This window comes from Callospermophilus lateralis, chromosome X, assembly GCF_048772815.1.
Source record: "Callospermophilus lateralis isolate mCalLat2 chromosome X, mCalLat2.hap1, whole genome shotgun sequence".
NCBI classification, from domain to species: domain Eukaryota; kingdom Metazoa; phylum Chordata; class Mammalia; order Rodentia; family Sciuridae; genus Callospermophilus; species Callospermophilus lateralis.
This window is the reverse complement of record NC_135325.1, coordinates 33,183,696-33,211,195: the sequence shown is the minus strand read 5'-3', so window position 1 is coordinate 33,211,195 and position 27,500 is coordinate 33,183,696. Positions and strand designations below refer to the sequence as shown.

Below are 27,500 nucleotides of genomic sequence, written 5' to 3'. Positions count from 1 at the left end.
ATAAAAAGGACTTGGGATGTGGCTTAGTGCTTAAGCACCCCTGGGGTCATTCCCTGGTACTGAAAAAAAGAAAGACAAAAGAGGGGCTGGGGTTGTGACTCAGTGGTAGCATGCTTGCCTAGCATGCATGACACACTGGGTTCAATTCTCAGCACCCACATTCAAATAAATAAAATAAAGATCCATCAACAACTAAAAATTTTTTTAAAAAGACAAAAGAAAACAGTGAGTACCAGCTACTTTGGAGGCTGAGGCAAGTTCAAGGCCAGCCTTAGCAGCATAGTGAAACACTGTCTCAAAATAAAAAAAGAACTGTGGCTGTGGCTCAGTGGTAAAGTGCCCATGGGTTCAATTCTCAGTACCAAATAATCAGTGAGGAAAGAGTATGAACAGTCAATACATGGAAGGAAAAACCTAAAGGGCCAAACGGATAAGATAATCAACTTCACCACCAACTGGGGAAATACAAATGAAAATAACAAGGAGCTGCCCCCTAAGGGGGTCAGGAACTAGCTTTCCACCAAGCTAGGTGCCACACCATGACAGGGGTATTCTGAGTGCTCTGGTAATCAGATGCCCCAAGGGGCTTGATCCAGGGGTGGGGAGGGTCTTTAGGGAGGGGCTTTTTCTATTGCACATGGCAAGGGCCGGCCTAAGTGAGTTCTCTGGTGTTCTGTGAGGTGTGCCTTCCGGCAGAAAGCCTTCCCACACTCTTGACATTCAAAGGGTCTCTCCCCCGTATGAATTCGCTGATGCTCAATGAGACGGGCTTTCACATAGAAGGCATTTCCACACTCGCTGCATTCATACGGTTTCTCTCCTGTGTGCGTTCTCCGGTGCTGCCGAAGGGACTTCCTCATGCTAAAGATCTTCCCACACTCAGTGCATTCATAGGGTTTCTCTCCCGAATGTCTTCGCTGATGCTCGATGAGACGTGCTTTCACGTAGAAGGCGTAACCACATTTGTTGCATTGGTAAGGCTTCTCTCCCGTGTGAATTCTCTGATGGACCCCAAGAGAGGAGTGCACACTGAAAGCTTTCCCACATTCATTGCACTGATAGGGTTTCTCACCCGTGTGGATCCTCTGATGATTATTGAGAGTCATCTTCATTCGGAAGAACTTCCCACATTCTGCACATTCGTAAGGTTTCTCCCCCGTGTGAATGCTCTGATGTTGATTTAAGGATTTCTTTGCCCTGAAATTTTTCCCACATTCCCCACATTCATAGGGTTTCTCCCCCGTGTGAGTTCTCTGGTGCTGGGTGAGGGCTATCTTGACACGAAATGGTTTCCCACATTCACTACACTTATAGGGTTTCTCCCCGGTGTGGGTCCTCTGGTGGATGGTGAGAGTTGCCTTCTCGGAAAAGGTTTTCCCACATTCTGTACATTCATAGGGTCTCTCTCCTGTGTGGGTTCTCCTGTGTAGAATGAGTTGTGACTTCCGGCCAAAAGATTTCCCACATTCAGGGCATTCGAAAGGCTTCTCCCCCGTGTGAGTTTTCTGATGGGCAATGAGGTATGATCTGGCGCTAAAGGTTTTGGCACAGTCGCCACATTCATAAGGTTTTTCCCCTGTGTGTATTCGCAGATGTTCAACCAGGTTTGATTTCCTGCAGTACGCCTTCCCACATTCGTGACATTCAAAGCTTTTATCTCCAGTGTGTGTTCTTTTCTGTTGAAGGAAGCCGGTTTCCTGGTGGAAGCCTTTCCCACATGCATTATATTCAACGTTTTGATTCAAACTGTGAAGACTCTGATGCTGAAGCAGTCTGTTATCCAGCCTGAGGGTATTAGCCCCAACAGAAGTGTTGCCACACAGCAGGGAGAGAGATCCTTTAAAAACAAACCAGAGTCTGTCACTCTTTGAGGTACTAACACCTTCAAATGGCTTCTGTCGTAGTGTAAAATTAAACTCTGTCACCAGAGCCTTTATAATTTATATCATTTTGGCCCCCTGATGACTCACTGATACTACCTCTCAACATTTTTCCCTCTTTTGCCCTGGCCTTTTTGCAAGTCCCAGGAGAAGTCTCTTAGACATCTGGCACTGGGTTCAATCTGCCCACAATATTCAAAATTCATATGGCTCAGCCAGGTGTGGTGGTGCACACTTGTAATCCCAGCAACTTGGGAGGCTGAGGCAGGAGGATTGTGAGTTCAAAGCCAGCCTCAGCAATTTAGTGAGGTCCTCAGCAACTTGGCAAGACCCTGTCTCTAAATAAAACATAAAAAGGGCTGGGGAGCTGGGCATGGTGACACATGCCTATAATCCCAATGGCTCAGGAGGCTGAGGCAGGAGGATTGTGAGTTCAAAGCCAGCCTCAGCAAAAACTAGGCACTTAGCAATTCAGTTCCTGTCTCTAAATAAAATACAAAATAGGGCTGGGGATGTGGCTCAGTGGCCTAGTGCTCCTGAGTTCAATCCCTGGCACCCCCTCCCCCTCAAAAAGGGTTGGGGATGTGGCTCAGTGATAAGTGTCCCTGGATTCAATCCCTGGTACAAAAAAAGAAAAAGAGTACTGGATAACTTGACAAAAATCAAGATAAAACAACAGTGAATTGTGAGCATGATGTTGGGGTATGGAATTTAGGTATCGAAAGCAGTTAAACCTTCTGTCCTTATTTTCAAAGAGCTCAGCAAAAGAGATTCCTAGAACACATTGTACAAGGATACCCTCTGACCTGAATTCCTGGGATCTCACTCCCCCTGTGTTCCATTTGTCTGTTTCTTACATACTCACCTGAGTAACCATGATCTGAAGATTCCTCTTCTAATATCCATAGCTCTTCTCCTCGCTCCAATTTGAAGATCATCTCTGGTTTGGCCACGCAGAGGCCTGTTAATGGGAAATGGCACAGGACGTGGGCCAAGATGTCTGAGCTTTGGGGCCTCTGATGAAGGAGGAAGGTGCATCTTCATGAGCTGCACAAGGAAGGGGGCCCATTTAAACCTTTCACTGGGGAGGTGAGAACACACACAGTTCTTCCTGGTACCCTAAACTGTTCATCCAGTGTGACTCTTGAGTTTGAAACTAAAATATCACTAAACTCTACAGAGGCTACATGTGGTCTAGTGATCACATGCTCCCAGGAGTTACAAAGACAAACATCCTCACCCACGGATGCCAGGTTGCTGTAGGTCTCCAGCATCACATCCTTGTGCATGGTCCTCTGAGCAGGGTCCAGTCTGTGCCACTCTTGTCGGGTGAAATCCACAGCCACATCCTCGAATGACACGGATCCCTATAACAACAATCTCCAGTGATCAGAATTGGATGCATAAATTTAAAAAAAAAGATGTTTGAGAACTGATCCTTTCAATGGAGCCTTATTGAGAGCACACTAAAAGAGGCACACCAGATACCTGATCCAGTATCTTTCTTGATATTACACTTTTTTGGGCAAATGAAACCTGAAAAGCCACGCTACTGTGTTCATGTATTAATTCATGAAGAAAAGATTACTAAACTACTGAATTGAGACTGTGTGCCTGGTCCTTGGCAAGTTTCTGGGGAAATGAAAATGAAGAAGCCATGGGATGTGCACTCAACAAGTTCACACAAGCAACTCAGTGAGAACCCTGTCTCTAAATAAAATGCAAAAAAGGGGTGGAGATGTGGCTCAGTGGTTAAGCGTCCCTGGTTTCAATCCTCAATACCTCAAAAAAGGGGAGGGGGGGTTGCTGAGAACAGCAAAATGATTGACAATGAGTCGAGGGAGGAGAAAGCGAGGTAGATCTTGAGACCCAGCAGGAGTGTCTATGGAATATTCCAATGGAAATGTCCAGCTGGAATTCAGGACAGAAGGCTGGCAAACAAGGTTTGGGAGGTGAGATTATTTCACTACTATCTGAAGCTACTACAATGAATTGGGAAGCTAAGAGAGAACATGGGTTTGAGAGAAGAACCAAGTACAGAGTCTGAGAGGCACTAATATGCCATGATGATTACAAGGCAAATTTTTGAATGGTAGGAACAGAACCAGGAAGGTATGGTGTTTTGGAACATAAGCCAGGAGACAGTCTCAGATAACAGTGCCATTTCCAGTTTAAGAGAGTGTGACTCAGTAGTCGAGGGCTTGCCTAGCATAAGGTCCTGGATTCCACCATCAGCACCTCCATAAGAAAAGGATAGTGAATAATAACATATCCATTCATCTCCCCTATCTTTAAAAGCTAAAAGAAGACTTTTGGGCTGAGGTGTAGCCGAGTGGTAGAGAGCTTGCCTAGCATAAATGAGGCCCTGGTTCCATCCTGCACCACTAAAAAAATATTTTATAATCTTCAGAGAAATATAGAAGGCCCCTGTGAGACAAAGAGACTAGGAGAAATCCTATTTTTTTCCTTCATGCAGTCCTGCCCCCAACAAAGCCTAGTGCCAACACTGCAATCCAGCATCAGCAGTCACCTTGAATGAAAGGGAATCCTATTCTCTGACCAGAGACAATGGGAAGGACCCCTGCCACTTTTATCCTATCCTATCAATGGCTGGCTCTGAAGTCAAACCTAGTTGGGAAACCCTGAGTGCCAGAGTGGAAAGGCTATATCTCCAGCTCTCTAGTCAGCTCAGGGAGCTACAGTGGGAGGAGGAAAAGCTTATGGGTGGGCTGGGGCTGGGGCTGGGGCTCAGTGGCAGAGTGCTCACCTAGCACATATGAAGCCCTAGAAATACAAAAAAATAAAAAGTGACGGCTGGGGAATAGCTCAGTTGGTAGAGTGCTTGCCTCACATGCACAAGGCCCTGGGTTCAATCCCCAGCACCACAATAAATAAATAATGAAAAGAACTGAACAGAAAAATGGACAAATCCACAATGATGACTAGAGACTTCAACAGCTTTCTAGGTGTAAGAACTAGTAGACAGAAAATCAGCAAGGATATAGGGAAATTGAATACCATCAATCAACCAAATAACTTTACAGAACACTCTACTCCAAAGAAAAGACAGGTCCTTCAAGTACACATGGAATATTTACCAACATAGACCATAGTCAGGATCATAAAACAATCCTCAATAAATTTAAAAGAATTGAAAACATTCCAAGTATTCTATGACAATAAGGGAATTAAACTAGAAACCAATAATAGAAAGATGCCTGGAAAATTCCTAAATATTCAGAAACTGAAGAAGATACTGTCCATGCACAAAGCCCTGGGCTCAATCCCCAGTACTGGAAACAAACAAACAAACAAACAAACAAACAAAACGCTTTCCACTGGTTGTGGTAGTGTGCTACTCAGGAGGCTGAGGCAAGAGGACTACTTGAGCCCAGGAGTTTGAGACCAGCCTAGACAAGTAACAACAAACAAAAAACCACATTTCTACATAATGCATGGTCCAAAAAAAAAAAAAAAAGACTCAAGGTAAATAAAAAATACTTTGTACTGAAAGAAGATTAAAATACAATATATCAGGTGGCTGGGGTGTGGCTCAGCAGTAGAGGGAGGCATTGGGTTTGATCCTCAGCACCACATAAAAGTAAATAAACAAAGATACTGCATCCATGTATAACTAAAAAAAATTTTAAAAATTAACAACATAATTTGTGGGGTATAGCTAAAGTAGTGCTGAGATAGAATTTTTTTTAAAAGGAGAGAGAGAGAGAGAGAGAGAGAGAGAGAGAGAGAGAATGAATCTTTTTTTTTTATGTAGATGGACACAACACAATGCCTTTTTATTTTTTTTTTATGTGATGCTGAGAATTGAACCCCGGTCCCACCCGTGCTAAGTAAGCGCTCTACTTCTGAGCCACAAACCCAGCCCAAGATAGAAATTTATAACAAGAAATACTTACAGTAAAAAAATCCGAAATCAACAATCTAAGCTTCTTACAAAACTAGAAATGAGAGTAACATAAACTCAATGCAAGCAGAAGAAAGGAAATGGTAAAAAGACAAGCAAAATTAAATATACGGGAAAGAATTGAGAAATAAATGACACCAAAAGTTCATTTTTTAAAAAGATTGATGAAATTGATTAACTTCTTGATGGACTAAGAAAGAAAAAAAAAAGAGACCACTTATTCATTGCAGAAGTAGAAGAGGAGATATCACTGTATACTCCCTAGACTCTGAAATGAGGAAAAAATGTACACCTTTGTTCACATAAATTTAACAACTTAGATGAAATGGACGATTTCTATGAAATCCATAAAATACCAAAACTCACTCAAGAAGAAATAGATAACCTAAAGAACTATCTACTAAAAATTGAATTCCTAGTTGAAAGCCTTCTGAAAAAAGAAATTCACAGGCCCAGATGGGTTAACTGGTCATTTCTACCAGCCATTTAAGAAATATATCAATTCTACACAATCCCTCTTCTTTTTACTTTCTAGAAGAGAACACTTCTCAACTCCTCTCTCTCTCTCTCTCTCTCTCTCTCTCTCTCTCTCTCTCTCTCTGCTAGGGATTGAAACCAGGGCCTCACACATGCCAGGTAGGCAATCTACTAACACAGAGCCACATCCCCAGCCCTCAATTCTCAACTCATTTTGGGGGAGGTCAACATTATCCTGACTGTAAAACCAAAGACATGACAAGAAAATTACAATCTAATATCCCTCATAAACACAGAAGAAACCTCAACAAATAGCAAATCAAATCTAGAAACATGTAAAAACATACTGTCTGATCAGTTGAAGTTTAACCAAAGAGTACAAGGCTGGCAGAAATTTTAAAAACCAATATGAGAGGCAGGAGAATTACAAGTTCTTTGAGCGTAGCCTCATTAACTTAAGGAGGCCCTAAGAAACTGGGTGAGACTCTCTCTCGAAATAAAAAATAAAAAGGGTTGGGGATGCGGCTCAGGTCTTAAATACCTCTGTCGTTTAAAAAAAAAAATTAAAAAAAAAAAAACAATATGACCCACCATATTAAGAAATAAAGGCTTGGGGTGTAACTCAGTGGTAGAGGGCTTGGCTAGCATTTACAAGGCCCTTGGTTCAATTCCCAGTGGGAGGAAATTGGTTAATTCCATAAAGTGAGATTATGAGAAATTTTCAAATTAAAAGTTTTCTAATTCTAATCATTTGGTTAAGATAGTGGTCATCAGGGGCTGGGGTTATGGCTCAGTGGTAGAGTGCTCGCCTAGAATACACAAGGCACTGGGTTCAATCCTCAGCACCACATAAACGTAAAATAAAGATCTTGTGTCCACCTAAAACTTAAGAATAAATATTTGGAAAAAAAGATAGTGTCCATCAGGTTTCTCCACTATAAAGTTACCATTTATCCCTATATAATTAAAATGAGTAATCAGTGGAGATATATTGAGATTATGTATATATTTTGTTCTTTATTAAACTTTCATTCAATAGTTTTGCATCTCTCAAAGACATCTGTATAACTCTATTTTTAGTATTACTTGCTTGACTATTACTAGATGCTGTGATATTATCAAATATAGATTTGGTCTCCAGTCCCTGGCTTCTGACATATAACTCCCAAAATTCTTGGAATTTCTAGAGGGATAAGAGTTTTTTATATATGTTTATGGGGTGACTGGTGGCTGAGGGCCCCTAGTCACCCCATAAACATATGATATTTAGTCCTTAAAAAGGGTATTAGAAAAAAAAGAAGGGTATTAGAAAGCTGGAACCAGGGACTGGAGAAGTAACTCATCAGTACAGCCCATATTTAGGATGTTCATGGGCCTAGGTTCAATACCCAGCATCATAATAAAGAATTACAAAAAGTCCCAGTGGATGCTGTAGTTAGGAAAGTAAGGGTTGATGGAGTTGACGTTAAAGTGAATGAGAGAGTTGGTATATTTGTACAGACTTCATGTGAAGTAGCTTTATCACCCTTACCTGATTGTTAGGGGGATGAACATTGTATCTCACTGGGAAATTGTTATGATTTGGGTATGAGATGTCCCCCAAAGGCTCCTGTTGGGAGCAACAAAGGAATCATTGCTTTGAACTCCACAGCCTTGGACAGCTAGACTGCCCTTTTGGGCTTCTCTCAGTGCAACAGTGCAGAAAGACACACCCATTTGCCAGCAGCTGCTGTTAATGAGGCAGATTCCATGCCTGATGTGGAATTTATGGGTTTAATAGCTTTGAATGCAGATGCCTGCTACCTTAGGGTGAAAGATATGCTAGTGCCTAACTGACCCTGTGGTGCCAGCTGCCTGGAAGAGGAAGAATTACTGCTCAAGTGATAAGTCCCCAATCAAGCCAACTTCCCTACAGCCTCAGTTCCTTGTTACCTTTGAAGAACCCTTCCTCACAATAAATTCCTTTGGTGTGTTTCACTATAAATAAAGCATTTGTCTGCTTTTCCCTTTGTTTAGGATCAGATCCATTAGGTCTTTTCCACTGGTCAAGCCCCTGCTTTGAATACATATAATTCTCATTTTTGTGTTTATTTCTTTTTAAAATATTTTTTTTAGTTATAGGTGGACACACAGTATCTTTATTTTATTTTTATGTGGTGCTGAGGATCGAACCCAGTGCCTCACACATGGTAGGTGAGAGTTCTATCTCTGAGCCACAACCCCAGCCCTTGTGTTCATTTCTTAATCTTACTTTCCTAGCTTTTATTTGCAGCTGGCAAACTCCAACAGGTACCTACTCCCTTCCCACACAGGCCGTGGCAGAGAGGCTCCTGTATTAATGTAGGAATATTCAGAGATGAAATGACTGGATTGTGAAATCTTAATCAGTCCATCCTAGCTTGAATGGACTAACTGGGTGGTATCTATAGGCAGGTGGGACACTGGGAATGGACCTTTGAAGGATGCACCTTCCCCATGGCCCCTTCCTCTTTTTTTCTGTGCTTTCAGGTGGCCATAGGTGGAGCAGTGCTTCTCCACCATGTCTGTCTGCTTCACCTTAGGCCCAGAGCAATGAATTTGCTTCACCATGGACTAAACTCCTAAAACCATGAGCCAAAATAAACTTTTCTTTCTCTAAGTGGTTCTTGTCAGGTACTTTGGCCATAGTAACCAAACACTGACTAATGTGGAAATCTTTCCCCTATCTGTACTGTAAAACAGAAAATATGTAAACCCACCCTTCAAACAAGGGGGTTAGGGTATGGTTGGTCCGGGGTACAATGCTTGCCTAGCATGCATGAGGCCCTAGGTTTGATCCCCAGCAACACACACGCACACATACATACACACATACACACACACACACACACACACACACACACCCCAGAACAACCACAACAAAAGAAATTACAAACAATATGAATTGAACATGCTAAATGAGAACCAGTAAGATTACCCAAGCCACATGATGTACAATAGAAGGAGTGGAGTGCTGGTTCAGAAAAAAATGTGGAGCCTGACAAGACCTCCCAGTGATGGCTACTGACACTTTGGAGTTTTTCCACTTAAGGGGCATTTCTTACTTTGTTATGGAATATTAATTGAAGCTGACTTCTGTGATGGAAGGACACAAAATGATTTTAAAATGTGAAATGCTCACTGTCTTGGGTGATGTCAGAGAAATTCTAATGAGGAGGTAAGTGCCCAGAAGAGTTACAAGTTTCTGGGCACAATCCCAGAAACTTGAAAGGTTGACGCATGAAGACTGCAAGTTTGAGGCTAGCCTCAGCAACTTAATGAGACCCTGTCTCAAAAAAAAGGGGGGGGGAGGGTTGGGGATGCAACTCAGTAATAGAGCCCTTGCCTGGCATGTGCAAGGCCCTAAGTTTAATCCCCATTACCTCCAAAAAAATAAAACAGTTTCATAGTAAAATGGAAATTATTTACATAGGAACACGCAACCAGGGGGAATGAAAGAATCTCTTTTGCCCTAAGACTGACTTTGAGATGCATGAGGAATGCCAAGATTCTGGAACAGTGTCCTATAATCAGCCATCAACTGATTAAGAGCTGCTGGGTTCATGGATGGTAGTTCCAAGGGAATGGACAACATCCTGGATATTGGAAGATTACCATTGTGACTGAGGAAGGTAAAAATAAATCAGCTTGGTGGACCGAATTGCATGCTGTTTACCTAGAAATGATGGAAGAACTGAACAGTGTTTAAAAAGCCCCGTGTTTGGGCTCTTACTTATGAGGAATGGTAAATGACCTGACCAAATACTCAGGTAGGGAGGCAATAGAAACCTGGCTATGAAAGGGATGGATACCCAAGTGGGATAGTACTACAGGAATTTGAGGGATGCATTCAAGTAGGACATGTCAATGCCTATCAAAAGAACCCACTTCCGGGTCTTTAGACTGTGAGCCTCACCCACTGTAGGCCAGCTCCAGGCAGCGGCAGGCACTCAGTGCAAGCCACTGGAATTCTCATTTAGGTCAAGTTGTTTTAGGGTTGTTCTTCTGTACCATAATTTTGGAATGCTCTTAAATTCTTGCATTTTTAAATTGTACCCACTGGGATCTCAAGGTTACACTATAATCATTTCATATGTTATCCTTCACTAGGTTCTGCTTAATTTTTAATTTCATATTTGATAGTCAAAATGCCAGTCTTTCCTTTAGAAAGTGCCCACTGTGCTGGGTGCATTGGCACATGCCTGTAATCCCAGTGGCTTGGAAGGCTGAGACAGGAGAATCATGAGTTCAAAGCCAGCCTTAGCAATGGAGAGGCGCAAAGCAACTCAGTGAGACCCTGTCTCTAAATAAAATACAACATAGGGCTGGGGATGTGGCAATCCCTGGTACCAAAAAAAGTGTCCATTGTCCCATGAAAGCAGATTCCCCATCTCTTCAATGTTTTCTGTAAAGTGCAGAGATGTCTTCCGCCACTGATCTTGGAGTCTGCCTGAGCACAGGATGCTGATCTTCTCTGCTGGCTGGGCAAGGGTTTCATGTGGGTTCTTTTGGTCAAGAAGATGATCATTTGACCTTGCGTGACTGTTGGGCATGCTTTTGTTTCCTGTCTCAATCTGTTCTAGTTCCTTACATCCTATTATCTCCCTAGAAGATACCAGACTCAGCTTCTCTCGTCCCTCTTAGAAGCCATGTGCGTTGATGTGGGCTGCTGCATGTCATTTTTGAGTTGGGCTCATCACACTGCATTGCATTTTTATGATCTTATGTGAAGAGACTCTGTACTACCAGTTAAATTTACTCTCCCAAAATGTGTGACCTTGGGTCTGCATTAAACAATGTCAGCCATGTTCATAAAAAAAAGTGGCTTAGAGTGTTTGCTTTCTTTACCCAACTCAGTGAGCTTTTCTTTCAGATCATCCTTTGTCCAAATAGATTGAAGTCAACCCTATGATGAAATAGTTATTACAATAAATGTAATGAATGAGTCTACTAAAAAAATAAAAGAACCCCCTTCTAGGTTCAGAAGGTGATTCAGAAATCCCCATTGCTCACTGGAGGTGGCCACCTGGGTCCATGAGATGAGTGGATATGGGGAATTGCAAAGATAGGCTGAATCTAGACATGTTCTTCGTGCACTTTCTCAGGTACAAAATGACAATAAGAACTCTTCTGACTCCCAGCAAAAAAGACTGCAGATGGCTACAAGGCAGATTCCCAGGTGCAAAAGATTTAAACTTGGAGGGCAAGTTAGACTGATGCTGATAGCTTTGGAGATCTTGACAGATTATAAAAGATGCTAAAATTAGAAAAATTGCTCCCTTCCTCACCTGTCGATTTGAGGCATGAGGAAACCAAAGTGGCCTTCCAGAAGTCTTAGCTTCCAATTCAATAAAATCACTGTTGTGTAACCTGGTGGAAACATTCCTTCCATTGGAAATAAGACCTCTCCACCAGCAGAGCATAAGTCACAGTGACAGGAAAGATTAGGGATGTGACTCACAAATCTACTAAATTATCTTATCAGAAGACAGGTACAGAGATGGGAATATCCAGGAAAGATCTGTGGAGAAACTTTTTGTCAAATGGGGCTGGAACACAAGAGAACCACAGGCTTTCAAGAATGTTAACATCAGTAGAAACACTGCCAGCTTAAACTTAAAGGGACAGAAACAGGACAAGTGACAGAGGGCTGTCAGACTTCCAAAATTTCACTGGCAGGAAATGGGCCATTAAAACTACCCGGTTATGGGGCTGGGGCTATAGCTCTGTGGTAGAGCACTTGCCTAACATGCATGAGGCACTGGGTTCGATTCTCAGCATCACATAAAAATAAATAAATAAACAATTAAAATAAAGGCATTCTGTCCATCAACAATTACAAAAAAATTTTTTAAAAAAACAACTACCTGGTTGGAGGGGCTGGGGTTGTGGCTCAGCGGTAGAGTGCTTGCCTGGCATGCGCGGGGCCCTGAGTTCGATCCTCAGCACCACATAAAAATAAATAAATGGAATAAAGGTATTGTGTCCAACTACAACTCTAAAAAAAATAAATATTAAAAAAACTACCTGGAGATGTTGGAGATGAATGGATAAGGAAAATAGGGTACAAATACATAATGGAATATTACTCAGCTGTAAAGAAGAATGAAATTATGGTATTTTCCAGTCAATGGATGGAACTGGAGACTATCATGCTAAGTGAAATAAGCCAATCCCAAAAAACCAAAGGCCAAATGTTCTCTGATATGCAAATGCTAACTCACAATAAGAGGGGATGGGGGGCAGTGGAGGTTCACCAGATTGAACCAGGGAAGTGAGTAATACTTCTTCCACACTGACTGACTCTTTTAAGAACAACAAAAGAACACAAAGTGTGCACAATCTAGGAACCCAGAAAAAAAAAAAAAAAAAACATAACAGCTAGACAAAACTCCTGGAAAACCACGGGAAGACTTTAAAAAGGGAGGGAAGATAAGATAAGGGATGGAAGACTCAAGATAATGAAAGATGATAGTGAGGATGAATGAAATTGCTGGGAGTACAAATTACACAAATTCTGCTTAGATACAAACTAGTACAGTGTATGCAATAAACATATAATATCTATATTTAAAAAATGTCTTTTTTGTAGTGCTGGGGATGGAAACCAAGGCCTAGGGCATGCTAGACAAGTGCTCTACCACTGAACTACACCCCCAGCCCTAAAGTGTCTCTTTAATCCTGCTCAGTTAGGTTAAAATGGTCTAACTCAGCCAGGCATCATGGCGCACGCCTGTAATCCCAAGGACTCAGAAGGCTGAGACAGGAGAATTGTGAGTTCAAAGCCAGCATCAGCAACTTAGTGAGGTCCAAAGCAACTCAGCAAGACCCTGTTTCTAAATGAAATTCAAAAGGGGGGGAGGGGCTGGGGATGTGGCTCAGTGGTTAAGCACCCCTGGGTTCAATCCCTGCTACCAAAATAAAATAAAATGGTCCAACTCAGAAAAATCTAAGGTGAAATAACTAAGTCCTCACATATCCACTGCTAGAAGGCTACAAAATCAAAAATCAAAAAGCCTGACACAACTTTCCTCCATGGGCTTCTTTATGTAGTATTTCATACATCCATTGTCCATAGGTTCTTGGATTTTGCTTAGAGGTAGTTTGCTCTAAAACTCTTTTTTTTTGGTGGGGGGGGCAGGCAGGGGCAAGATTTAACCCAGGGTCACTTTACCACTAAACCAAATCCACAGCCCCTTTTATGGTTTTTTTGGCGGGGTACAGGGGGTTGAACTCAGGGGCACTAAACCACTGAGCCACATCCCCAGCCCTATTTTCTATTTTATTTAGAGACAGGGTCTCACCGAGTTGCTTAGGGCCTCGCTAAACTGCTGAAGCTGGCTTTGAACTCACGATCCTCCTGCTTCAGCCTCCCGAAATTCTGGGATTACTGGTGTGCACCACAGCACCCAGCCTTGATTTATTTTGAGACAGGGTCTCATTGAGTTGCATAGGGCCTCACTAAAGGCTGGCTTTGAACCTTCAATTCTCCTGCCTCAGCCTCCCAAATTGCTGGGATTACAGAAGTGCACTACCATGCCTGGCTTGCTCTAAAACTCTAATTATTCAAGTATATCACTGATTAATTTGTGGATCCAAAGCAATTTTTGTTGACCCATCAGATGTTAATTCATGCTCATCTCTTCTCTTATCATTCACCAACTGCCAGAATTTTTTTTCTTTTATTTACTTATTTTGGTACTAAGGATTGAACTTGGGCACTTTACCACTGAGTTACATCCCAGGCGTTTTACACTTTTTTATTTTGAGACAAGATCTCACTAAGTTGCTGAAGCTGGCCTTGAACTTGTGATCCTCCTGCTTCAACCTCCCAAATTGCTGGAATTACAGGTGTACACCACCACACTCATAAAAATCTTTTTCATCTCAAACATGGAATTAAAAATCTTCTATGGCTATGGTTGTAGTTCAGTGGTAGAACATTTTCCTAGCATGTGTAAGGCTTTGGGTTCCATCCTCAGCACCACATAAAAATAATAAATAAAGGTACTGTGTCCATCTACCACTAAAAAAAATTAATCTTCTCTAAAAGAAAAACAGCCACAGGACACCTATATTAAGACTAATGACAAAGTTTTAATTAAAGATACTATTTCCTCAGGATGAATCCAACTAGTATGTATAACCATAAAGCTCTAATAAAATACCATCAAAAAGGAAAAAAAGATATTGTCTCCATCATCCATTTGATGATTTAGTGAAAGATTTCTTGATCCTCCAGTACCAGGAACTGTTTTTAGTATGGACATGTTTTTTTGCCTTCCAAAAAATAATTTAATAAATCATAAAAATCATATATTTCAGCAGCCTACTATAAATTGAGTTCTCCAAGGGGAAATTATCATTCATGTGCCTGAATGCACTTCCTGTTCTGTCATGTCTTCTCAGAACAACAGAGACAAATCTAGATTTCAAAGTTTCTGGCTGTGAACTAAGCATGGTGGTGTATGCCTATAATCCCATCTACCCAGGAGGCTGAGATGGGGAGGATCACAAGTTTAAGGCCAGCCTCAGTAACTTAGTGAAATCTATGTTCACTTCAAAGTGAAACATAAATAAGGTCTGGGGATGTAACTCAGTACTCTTGGGTTCAATACCCAGTACAAAAAAAAAAATAATAACAGTTGTAGTTATGTAGGACATGCTTACCTTCTAAAACTTGTGTTTCCACTTTCTTCCCTCTTTATTCCTTTAATCCTAACATTAATCTATTTAAACTTAGAGCCTTCCTAAAATCCATAGAAAAACAAAAGCAATAAGTAAATAAATTATCAAATGAAAACTGAGTGGGGCTGGGCAAGGTGGGGCATGCCTATAATCCTAGCTACTCAAGAGGCTAAGACAGGAGGATTATAAATTTGAGGCCAGCCTTGGCAACACAATAAGACCCATATGAAAATTTAAATAATATAAAAATAAGTAAAAAGAGTCTTCACTAGAACCACCTCCACAGGCTTGCCCTAATTAAATCTGTGTTACTATTTAAAAAAAAATTTTTTTAAGGTTTGGGGATGTAGCTCAGTGGTAAAGAGCCTCTGGGTTCATTCCCAGTACTCCTCCCCAAAACTGAGAACAAAAGACAAATAACCCGGGTTGGGGTTGTAGCTCAGTGGTAGAGCATTTGCCTTACAATCATGAGGCACTGGGTTTGATCCTTAGCACCACATAAAAATAAATAAATAAAAATAAAGATATAAATAAAACAAATCAATTCAAAAATGTGCAAAGTACTTGATAAATTTTTCTCCAAAGAAGATACACAGCCGGGCATGGTGGCGCTCTTACAAGATGAAGAGAGTTCTGAGGATGGATGGTAGTAATAGTTGCACAACATTGTGAACGTGTTTAAAAGCACTGAACTACCTATAAAGTATATTTTATTATGTATTTTCTCAAGAAGAAGCAAACAAGTAAGTTGTGAACTTCAATGCAGAAGTGCAGCCTCTAGGAGTTGATGGCCTCAGTCTTACAACTCCAAGGAACCCAATTCTGCCAACAACCTGAAAGAACTTGGAAGAATAGTCCTGGCTCTGGAAAAAGATCACAGTCTGGCCAATATCCTTTCATCTTTGTGACACTCTGATCAGAGGAATCAGCTAAGTAGTACAATGAATTCCATTATTATGTATTATTATAATGCACCAAGAAAGAAAGAAGAAAAGAATAAAAATAAAATAAGAAGACTTAGGGACGTAGCTCAGTGGCAGAGCACTTGCCTAGCACTTTTGAGGCCCTGGATTCAATACCTACCAAAATCCAGGTGCAGTGGCCCACACCTGTAATCCTGACTCAGGAGATAAGAAGATCAAAAATTGAAGGGCAGCCTCAGCAACTAAGCTGTCTCAAAAAAAATTATATATATATAGTGTTGCTCCATGGTAGAATGACCCAGTTTCAATCTCCAGTACCATCAAAACAAGAAAAAAGCTCCCAAAATCTTTTTTTTTTTTTCAGAAATAAAACCTAGAGCCAGGTGCAGTGGTGCACACCTATAATCCCACTGGCTCCTGAGGTTGAGGCAGGAGGATCACAAGTTCAAAGCCAGCATCAATTTAGTGATCCCTAAGTGACTCAGCAAGAGCTCTGTCTCAAAATAAAAAATAAAAAGGGCTGGGGATATGGCTCAATGGTTAAGCACTCCTGGCTTTAATCCCTGGTACCAAAAGTAAAAAGATAAAAACAAAGAAAAGAAATATGGGTGGAACTAGAAGACATTAATTATGTTAAGTGAAATAAGGCAGGCACAGAAAGACAAATACCCCATGTTCTCACATATCTGGGGAAGCTAAAAAATAGTTGACCTAGCCAGGCATTGTGGTACACACCTATAATCCCACAGCAACTCAGGAGGCTGAGGCAGGAGGACTAAAAATTCAAAGCCAGGCTCAGCAACTTAACGAGGCTATAAGCACCTTAGCAAGACCCTGTCTCAAAATTTTAAAAGACTGGGGATGTAGCTCAGTGGTTAAGTGCCCCTTGGTTCAATCCCTAGTGCCAAAAAAATTTTTTTATCTCATAGGAAAGAGTAAAATAGTGGTGACCAGAGCCTGGGAAGGTGGGGGATAGGTGGAGACAGGACGGTTAATGAATATAGGGGTACATTTGGATAAGAGGAATAAAGGAATAACTTTTTTGTGGTACTGGGGATTAAACTCAGGGACCCAGAGGTGCTCCACCACTGAGCTACAACCCCTGCTTTTTATTATTTTATTTTATTTTATCCATTTATTTATTTGTACCAGGGATTGAACCCAGGGGCACCTAACCACTGATCTACATCGCAGCCCTTTTTTCAATTTTTTTTTTTTTAATTCTGAAACAGAGTCTAGCTAAGCTGCTTAGGGCCTCAGTAAGTTGCTGAGGCTGATTTCAACCTGTGATCCTCCTGCCTCAGCCTCCCAAATCACTGGGATTACAGATGTACATCTGTACCCAGATGTATCCAGCTCCCCTATTTATTTTTTTATTTTGAGACAGGGTCTCACAGAGCTGCCAAGGATGGCCTTAGACTTGCAATCCTTCTGCTTCAACCTCCCGAGTCACTGAGATTACAGAAGTGCACCACCACACCTGGAAAGAGGAATAACTTTTCATGTTCAATAACACAGTAGAATAATGATGGTTGACAACAATTAATTATATATTTTAAAGTAGCCAGTAGAGAAGATTTTAGATGGTTGCAACACAAAGAAATGATAAATGTCTGGGCCAGAGAAATACTCAGTTGGTAGAGTGCTTGCCTCACATGCACATAAACCATAGGTTCAATCCCCAGTACCACAAACAAAAGAAAACCTCACTGAAAAGAAATGATAAATGTTTGAGATGATGGATATGCCTATTACCTTCATCTTATCATTGCACATTGTATTGATTTATTGAACTATCACCTGGTGTCCAATAAAATGTAATAAATTAATAAATAATAAAATTATTTATTAATTTAAAATATTTTCTAATATTGGGGATTGAACCCCAGGTGTGCTTTACAACCCCCAGCCATTTTTTTATTTGCATTTTGAGGCAGGGTCTAAATTATCAAAGCTGGCTTTGAACTTGCCATCCTCCTGTCTCAGCTTCGGAAGTCACTGGGATTACAGGCATGCACCACCTGGTCTGGCTTCAATTTTTAAAACTTTTATAAAATAAAAACAAATTTAACAGATGCCAGGTGTGGTGGCACATGCCTGTAATCTTAGCAATTTGTGAGGCTGAGGCAGGAGAATCACAAATTCATGGCCAGACTCTGTAACTTAGTGTGACTCTAAGCAACTTAAGAAAGATCCTATCAAAATAAAAAATAAAAAGGACTGGGATGTAGCTCAGTAGCAAAGCACCCCTCTGTTAAATCCCCCAAAATGAATGAATGAATTAATCTTAACAGTGAAAAAGCAACCAGCCAGGTGTGGTAGTGCATGCCTGTAATCCCTGTGACTTTGGAGGATGAGGCAGGAGAATCACATGTTGAAGCCAGCCTCAGCAACATAGTGAGATTCTGTCTCAAAATATTAATTAATTAATTAATTAATTAATGAGAAAGGGCTGGGGTGCAGCTCCATGGTAGACTGCCATTGAGTTCAATTCCCAATATGGGAAAAATCAGAATAATAACAAAAGATTTTAATCCATAGAATAAAGGAAGGGACCATGAGTCCAAACTAATATAAACAAAAGAGTAAATTGAAAATTTAATGAGGAAGAGGATATTTACCTGACCTCAAAGCCTCTCCACAAACTACTTGTGAATTACAAAGGAAAAAGACCAACTTAATGGTAGAGAAGCCTAGCAGACCGGCTTTCATCAGGTGACCACAGTGAATGTCATTGCTAGTGGGACAAACTGAGATCAGAGGCCACCTGACCAGATGCACTGAGGACACAGCATGGCTTCTGTGACATCTCTGATAAACATAAATACCCAGAATCTAATCCTGAGGAAGCACCAGGCATGTCCAAATTAAGGGACATTCTATAAAATAACTGCCCTGTAACCTCCAAAAAGTTACAAAAGACCAAGAATGACAGAGGAACTCTAGCTATTGAGGAACACTAACGTGATGCCTGCTGAAGGCTAAATGGAATCCTGTCCTGGATCCTTAGCTATACTGGACTCTAGTGGAACCACAGGTGGAACCTGACTGGGTTCTGGCTGGTAGTCGTGTGGGTTTCTTGATTTTGCTGGTGTCCTGGGGTTATGCAGAAGGTCTTTGCATGTAGAAAACACTGAAGCATTCAGAAAGATGGGGCAGCAGGCTGCCAACTTACTTTCAAATATTCAGAAAGAAAAATTGTTTGTTTGCAGTGCTGAATCAAACCCAGGAACTTAAGTATGTTTAGCCTTAGCACTGAGCTACATCTCCGGTCCTTTGTCTGTTTTTTGAGTCAGATTTCACTATGTTGCCCATGCTGGTCTAAAATTCTTGGGTTCAACAGATCCTCCTGCCTCAGCCTCCCAAGCAGCAGCTAGGACTAGGGACATTCACCCCCACACCCACTGGTTCAGAGGAAAAAAAAAAGGCATTTTTAGTGTACTTGCAACTTCTACATAAGCTTAAAATAGTTTCAAATACAAACTATTAAAACAAAATCTATTCATCAAAACACCATCAAAGGCCCTGTAGCTCAGTGATAGAGCGCTTGCCTGACACACGTGAGGCACTGGGTTCAATCCTCAGCACCACATAAAACTAAATAAATAAAATAAAGGTATTGTGTCCAACTACAAATAAAAAATAAATATTTAAAAAAAATAGTTACAGTTTCTTGCTTAGGATTCATCCCTGCTTGTGGTACTCCTAGTTGTAGCCCCGGTCCTGCTACCATTGCATCAGGTAGGAAGAAAGAGTCAAGGTGATATGGGGAAGAAAGAGAAAAGCATAGTCATTATACCACCATCCTCTTTCCTGCATCTGTGGGAAGCCATTCTCGCACGTGATTGGGCACCTCCTGACTGGGTGTGAGGTGTTCTGGCTAAACTGTGTCAGAACTAATCCCCACCCTTTCTAGGTGTGAGAGCCCATCCATGTGGAGGTGTGACTGACCATTGACCCTGAGACCAATCACTGACCCTGACCTTGGAATGCTGTCCCCCTTGACCTTCATTGGATGGAATTTTCCCCTGAATTTCTTGTTCCCCAATAAAAGGCCACTCTGGCGTGCCCTGCCTCTCTCTCTCTCCTGCTAGTCTGTATAAACCTCGCTGCCCCACTGGGTGGTTCGAGGCAGGAGCTGGTCAAAGACCTGGTCAAAGAAAAAGGTAAATTGAGTTTTGTGTGTTTATTTTTTTTTCAGTATATTTATTTTTATTGATTTTTTAAAATAAATGACAATGGAATGCATTACAATTCATATTACACATGTAGAGCACAATTTTTCATACCTCTGGTTGTATATAAAGTATGTTCACACCAATTTGTGTCTTCTTACATGTACTTTGGATAATGATGTCCATCACATTCCACCATCATTGTTACCAACCTTCCCCTCCCACCCCTCTGCCCTATCTAGAGTTTGTCTATTCCTTCCCTGATCCCTCTCCCTACCCCACTATGAGTCAGTCACCTATATCAGAGAAAATATTCAGCATTTGTTTTTGGGGGATTAGCTAACTTACTTAGCATTATCTTCTCCAACTCCATCCATTTACCTGCAAATGCCGTGATTTTATTCTCTTTTATTGCTGACACAATATTCTATTTTTTTTCATCCATTCATCTAGTGAAGGGCACCTAGGTTGGTTTCACAGTTTAGCTATTGTGAATTATGCTGCTATAAACATTGATGTGGCTGTGTCCCTGTTTTTAAGTCCTTTGAGTATAGACTGAGGAGAGGGATAGCTGGGTCAAATGGTGGTTCCATTCCCAGTTTTCCAAGGAATCTGCTGGGAGCCATCAGCCAAGTAGGTATGACAAATTCCTTGCCAGCTTACTCCCATGCTGTCTAGTGGAAGGACTTCTGAAAGGTGACCTTGCTCAAGGACCAGGGCAGGATCCGTGTTTAGGGTGTTCCCCCTTTAGAATAGGGCAGTTTAGCATAATAGGAGAGTAGGGTGTTTCCCCTTTAGAATAGGGCGGTTTAGTATAATAGGAGATTAGGGTGTTCCTCTTTTGGAATAGGGCGTATCCTGCTGCTGAGTTCCTCTTGAGTGCTTAGGGTCAGACAGTATATTTTGGGAGACAGAAGTCCATGTGGAGTGGATTTGGGAGAGTGTGGATTTGGGAGAGTGTGGATTTGGGAGAGTGTGGATTTGGGCAGAGAACGTGGATTCCCCCAGAGCGTGTTTGTAGACGGCCGGTGTGAGTTCGGGAATAAAGAATTGCTGTTTGAATCTACAAGCTGTGTGGAGACTCATGATTTGTGCCCAGCCAGAGACTGCGGCAGGAATCTCCATACTGCTTTCCATAGAGACTCATAATAGGGCTCCATAAAGGTGGAAATAGCGATCATAGTTATTATTATTGTTGTTATTATTATTATGAATCATGCATATTGTTACAGTCACATTTTGAAGTGAGTGATCATGGTAGAACACAGGAAAACAGCAAAAGAGAGCCTGCAACCTTATAAGATTCATAGACCTGGGACAACAGATAGTAAGAGAAACAAAATATCCTTGGCATCTGCCACACTGGCTTCAAAACTGGAGGAGGGGATGTTACAGTATTAATTTTAGAAGAAAGAAACTGTCTGGGGTAAGAAGGGGTGGGACTTACATTTATTAAGAGCCTATGCTATGCTATATTTTCACATGTCTTAGTATCAACTTAAAATAACTCTGGGAAATAATTTCGGTATCTCAACTTATAGATGAGAATGCCAGAATTTTCTCTTTCATCTTAAATTTGTATTTTTTTCTTTCTATACTCTTCTTGTTTTTGTTATTTTCCTTATTTCATTCTTTCCTTCGTCCATTAACTTACTTATTAACTCCTTCGTCTCAAGGAGCCAGAAAAGAATTTATTCATTTACAGAAATAAATATAATTTTAAAAATCTGCTGTGTTTGTGTGTTTATTTTGATCTCACTAGTTAACTTCTATGTTTTGAACCTCTAGTATGAAGCTAGCGTGCTGGTCGCGCAGTTGATGCATCCATAAAAAAAAAACAAACAGAATCTATTTGATGGGGATACTTCCTTTCCCCCTCTTACATTGAAGATGAGCAAATATTTGAGAAAAAGTGTAAAAATCAATCCTTCATGTTTATATCTCCCCCCTCCCACTCCTGTTGTAAAGATCCAGAGCTTCAATTGCCTGCTGCAGTTCACTGCACAGGAATACATGCATTCCTAGGTCAGAAGAAATGTGACTCAGGGGCCCAAACTGGTGCAATATCTTCTGTTGTGCTTCTTTTATAACACTGAGAGCATTAAATATACCACTGAGTAAGCAAAGACCAATCAAGAGGCAGTGTCTATTCTTGTCTGCACCCATTTGTGGCCCTTGGGACTACCAGCAATAGTCTGACTTGACAACTATGTTTACCATTCCCCCTGGGGAATCTGGCACATAGATATCTACTGTCTCTGTCTCTTTTGTTTTATAAACAGAACAGTTCTTATTGGTGTTTTTTTCTTCAGGGGTACACAAAGAATTATAACTGTCCCTTGGTATTCCTAGATTGGTTATAGGACCCCTGCAAATACCAAAATCCACATAAACTCAATCCCTCTACAAAATGGTATAGCATTTGCAAATATCCTTCATATGCCTCCATTGTGTTTTTGTTTTTTGCAGTGCTGAGGATCAAGGTCAGGACCTTGCACATGCTAGCTGAGCTATATCCAATGCCTCTTGAAATCATCTCTAGGTTACTTATAATGCCTAATACAATGTAAGTGCCATGCAAATAGTTGTCATGCTGTATTGTTTGGTGAATAATGACAAGAAAAAAGTCTATACATGTTTAGTATAGATTTAATTTTTTCCAAATATTTTCCATGTATGATTCCATGCATGTGTGGCACACACAGGACCAACTCTTCTAGAAAGATTCTCTCCCATCTCTGAATTGCTGCAATACTCCCATATCCACTCATTTCATGGACCCAGGTGGCTACTACAAGCAGACATATAAGGATATCTGTTTGTTGATTCTATTCACCTTCTAATGCTGAAGGGGGATCTTCTGATAGGCATCAATGTATCTCACTTTCATGCCTCCCTCAAATTCCTATAGTGATTTCCATAGGGACATTAATGCCCAGTATTTCATTGCCCTTTTGCCTGACTATATGGCCAGCTCCCTGGCCACTGCCCATAAGTCAGTAAAAACTCAAACACAGGGGCTCTCAATTTTGTTCAATTCTTTCATCATTTCTAGCAAGTAATAAAGCACTTCACCCAACTCAGGTGATTTGCATTTACTTTATTCAGTCACAGTGGTACTGTTCCAAGTCAGGATACTGTCCATTTACCTTGGAACTACGACCCACAAACCAAGCAGCTCTTTGTTGGTCAGCTGAAAACTAGGACACTGTCCACGTGACAACAGAATCTGCCACCTCATCATATATCAACTCCAAGAAAAAAAGAGTTTACTGATGCTCATAAATATGCTAACTCCATTCCCCTGGCAGCATATGCCTATACAAACCATTTCCATTTTATTATGGAATTCCTCTGAAATTAGTGCGTTTCTCCATCAGTCAAGACATCATAGATATTTTAGGTCTCAAAATTACTTAATGTCCTTCAGTCATAGGGACAGTTTCAGTTAATATCTATCTGATAGCAAATTAGTAACTATCCCTCAAATGGAAATTCTCTAGCCCAAAATCCTAGTAGTTACCACTGGGAGGCGCTCATGGGCTTTTATCATAAGCACCAGACCATATTCTACACAGGGCTATTGTGCAGAGAATTTGTCTATACCAGTACCCCGGTTCTATTCTATACATTGTGGGCTTGAACAATTTTACTGGTTCCCATTGAGTATCTCCAAGTAATTATCTTCAAGTAATACTGCTTAAAGGGTGAATTAACAATACCAAGGAAGGGAAACATTCCATAATCAGATATGATGTCCATCTCCATAATACATTTATGTAAAAGAGATGTCATAAAGCCTGTTCAAATAGACCAATTCTTCCCCACACTTTTACCTTGATCCCATTAACCTTTAAATTACTATATGTAGCTCCATTAGGATTGCTGAAACAGGTTTTGGTTTTAGGATGCCAGGTAGGGCAAGTGTTCCCAGACATAATATGCATATCCATAGAACATTCAGGTAAAGCCCATTTGAGCATGTCAATTTTCATCATAAAGTCCACCTTAATCCTATCAACCCTTGTATTTCTATATTCTCTCAATCCAATTGTAGCCCAACTTAGGACTTCACCAATGGATTTTGGTACCTGAGTGAATGAGGCTCCCATGTCAAGAAGTACCAGAAACCTCACTTCTCCACCCACTTCCCTCGCTTGAGCACATAAGGCTTTGTGTCCCCATGGAGAGGTGAAATCAAGAAAACCTTCATTTTGGGTCAATTTTTTTCTTGATTGATTTGCTTCAGACAGTTGAGGGTAGGGTTCTCATTGTAATCATTCCCTTATGGCTTTTAATTTTGTACTTTATCTTATTTTATTTAATTTTTATTTGAAGTGCCAGGGATGGAACCCAGGCCCACCTACATGCTAGTCGGGCACTCTACCACTAAGCTATATGCCCAGGCCATGCCTTATGACTTTTTAAATTTCTCCAAACTGGGATAAATAAAGCAGACTTGTTTGGGATCCTTTAATGTTTGGGAATAAACAGTGGATCCATTTGATCCAACCAACCTTCCATAGTGCCATATTAAGACTTTTGTTTCAAGCCCATCAATTTCTATTTTATTCATCTCATTTTTTCATGACCATCTAAAGATTTCTCCCCTGGACATCTTGACTCTACTCAGTTTCTCCCCAGTTTCTTATTAATAATCTTAATGGTTTTGGTATATTTTGCCTTTAGTAATTAATTCCAATACATATGTTTACCATTTTTTTTTACTCCCAAGCAGCTCTTGGGTAGTTGGTTCACTGGATGCATAAGGAAATGCAAACTAATAAGAAAAAGTGCAAAATATAAAACCTCTGGGTTTCATTATCTATAATAGCTAAATGAAAGAGAATGCTAAGGTTGAGCAAATTATGTTATATTCATGTACAAATATGGCCTAATTCCAATACATATGTTTACCATTTTTTTACTCCCAACAGGGTCTTTTTTTCTCTCTCAGAATTGTGGAATCAATAACAAAACCAAGCAACAAAGGAAGCCTTATTCTTTGCCAAGAACAGAAGCAGGATCCTCCTGGCTCAGTCACCTGATTAATCCCAGCAACTCAGGAGACGGAGGCAGGAAGATCTCAAGTTCAAAAGTCAGCCTCAGCAACATAGCAAGGCTCTAAGCAACTTATGGAGACCATGTCTCTAAATAAAATATAAAAAGGTTGGGGATGTGGTTCAGTGGTTAAGTGCTCCTAGGTTGAATCCCTGGTAACAACAACAACAACAACAACAACCCAGAAGCAGGGAGAAAGGTTCACAGATCAGTTTCTCAACCCTTTGGGATTTTGAAGGTTATAGATATAGGGAGAAAGAAATGAGGGGGAGAAATAGGCTAAGGAAGGAAAGGAATATTCATGTCCTTTCTAGGAAAGGGTGGAAATTTTCTGGGAATTCAGGTGCCACTTTTTTTGTCCTTTTGTGGGTCACTGTGGTCACTGTCATGGCAAATATCAACTGTCAAGGTGCTGGAAGGTGTGTCACTTACTGTGCAGATGGGATTACAATGAAGTTACAGGTTGTCTGGTGTCACTCTAGAAACCAACTTGGATCTAATTACTTTCAGTTAACCCACCTAAAGAGGAAATTCTGGCCTTCAGGTACCCTCAAAGACAAAATTAGAGAAGGGTAGAAATTCAGCCAGGTCACCTATGCAATACAAGATTAGGGCAGAGTAATAATATCATAGGTGATTACATGACCACTGTCAAGGACAAACTCTTTAACCAAACTTTAGTCAGGATCCTCACAGCCCTATTCTGGACTAGGCCTCATCCCTGGACTCACAAACCCAGTTTTACCAAGAATATTGACAAACCAATTTAGAAACGATTGCCCACCCAATCAAGTTTTTTTTTCTCCTATCATTGGTAATCTAACCAAATTCCTCTTCCTCCATCTTTGAAACCTAATCCAGTTCTTCTCAAGAATTTTCTGGGACTGGGGTTGTGGCTCAGTAGTAGAGCACTTGCCTAGCATGTGTGAAGCACTGGGTTTGATCCTCAGCACACATAAAAATAAATAAATAAAACAAAGGTATTGTGTCCATCTGCAACTTAAAAATTTTTCAAAAAAGAGTTTTTTATCTATTCCTTCACCACACTGACCATTGGCCATGAATCCCCGTTTATCTCTACTGCATACAGAGTTGATTTATCTTTTCTATTCCAAAAGTCCTGAATAAAGTCTTCCTTGCTGTTTTTAACAAGAGTCTGAATAATTTTGCCATGATACCAACCAAGAATCAAAGATTCCTCATCCCTGCTTTTTCAGCCTTTTTCTTCCCAAACCACATATATCTATAACTCATAGTACAGATGCTAGCCAGCGTTAAGACTTACTACAGCCAGTGTGGTGGTGCATGCCTGTAATCCCATTGACTTGGGATGCTGAGGCAAGAGGATTGAAAGTTCAAAGCCAACCTCAGCAATTTAGCAAGGAACTCAGCAACTTAGTGAGATAAAAGGACTGGGAACTCAGTAGTAAAGCACCCATGGCTTCACTTCCACAGTATCAGAAAAGTAGAAAAATAAATGACATAGTATTAAAAAATTACTATAAAGCTCAAATAATAAAGATGTCAGTATTGAAAGAGGGCCTCTAGTCACTGTCCTAACTAACTCCATTTTGTCTCCCTGACTCCATCTTGCCTCTCTGACATGTTTTTTTCCTTCTGAGTTCTCCTCAGTCATTTTCTTCTTGGACACCAGGAAAAACAAATCCAATGGATAAATATCTTATTACAAGAATAGTAACTATAATCCAGGCAACAGCAACTTTCTTATCTTCATCAAGACCCTGACTGATCATCTTGAGATAATAATCAACCAGACCACGACCTGAACAGATTATCTAGCTTTGCCCCTAGCTAGGCAAATCCTAACCCTTTCCTTCATTTCTCTTTCTAGAAAAACCTCAAAGTTCTTCTCAGTCCCTCATAGACAGATCTTTGCTTTTTTCTGTTCTTTTCAATGTGACCACACTGATTAAAACTCCTTTCCTGCTGGGCAAACAAAGATGTTGTGTCCGCCGAAAATGAAAAAAATAAATAGATATTAAAATTCTCTCTCTCTCTCTCTCTCTCTCTCTCTCTCTCTCTCTCTCTCTCTCTCTCCTCTCTCTCTCTCTTTAAAAAAAAGTAAGGTACAACTACACACCTATTAGGGCAGTTAAAATCCAGAATATCAACTATACCAAATGCTCATGAGGATATTCAGGAACAGGAACTCTCATTTGTGGTTGGAAGGGAATCAAAATGCTGAAAACCCCTGGAAGACAGTTTTGCAATACTTTTACAAAAGTAAACAAAATCTTACCATAGGTCTGAGGATATAGCTCAGTTGGTAGAGTGCTTGTCTAGCATGCACAAAGCCCTGGGTTCAATCCCCAGCACCAAAATAAATAAATAA

General features: G+C 40.7%; 1 protein-coding gene across 1 annotated transcript in view; it reads right to left on the bottom strand.

The window, feature by feature from the left end:
• Positions 1-593: 593 nt before the first annotated feature.
• The window catches only part of LOC143639426 (uncharacterized), an 831,269-nt gene continuing 804,362 nt past the window's right edge, over positions 594-27,500 (bottom strand). Inside the window, 1 exon segment of the mRNA XM_077107580.1 lies at positions 594-1,676. Coding sequence (XP_076963695.1) covers positions 612-1,676 — 1,065 coding nt within the window. The 3' untranslated portion in view covers positions 594-611.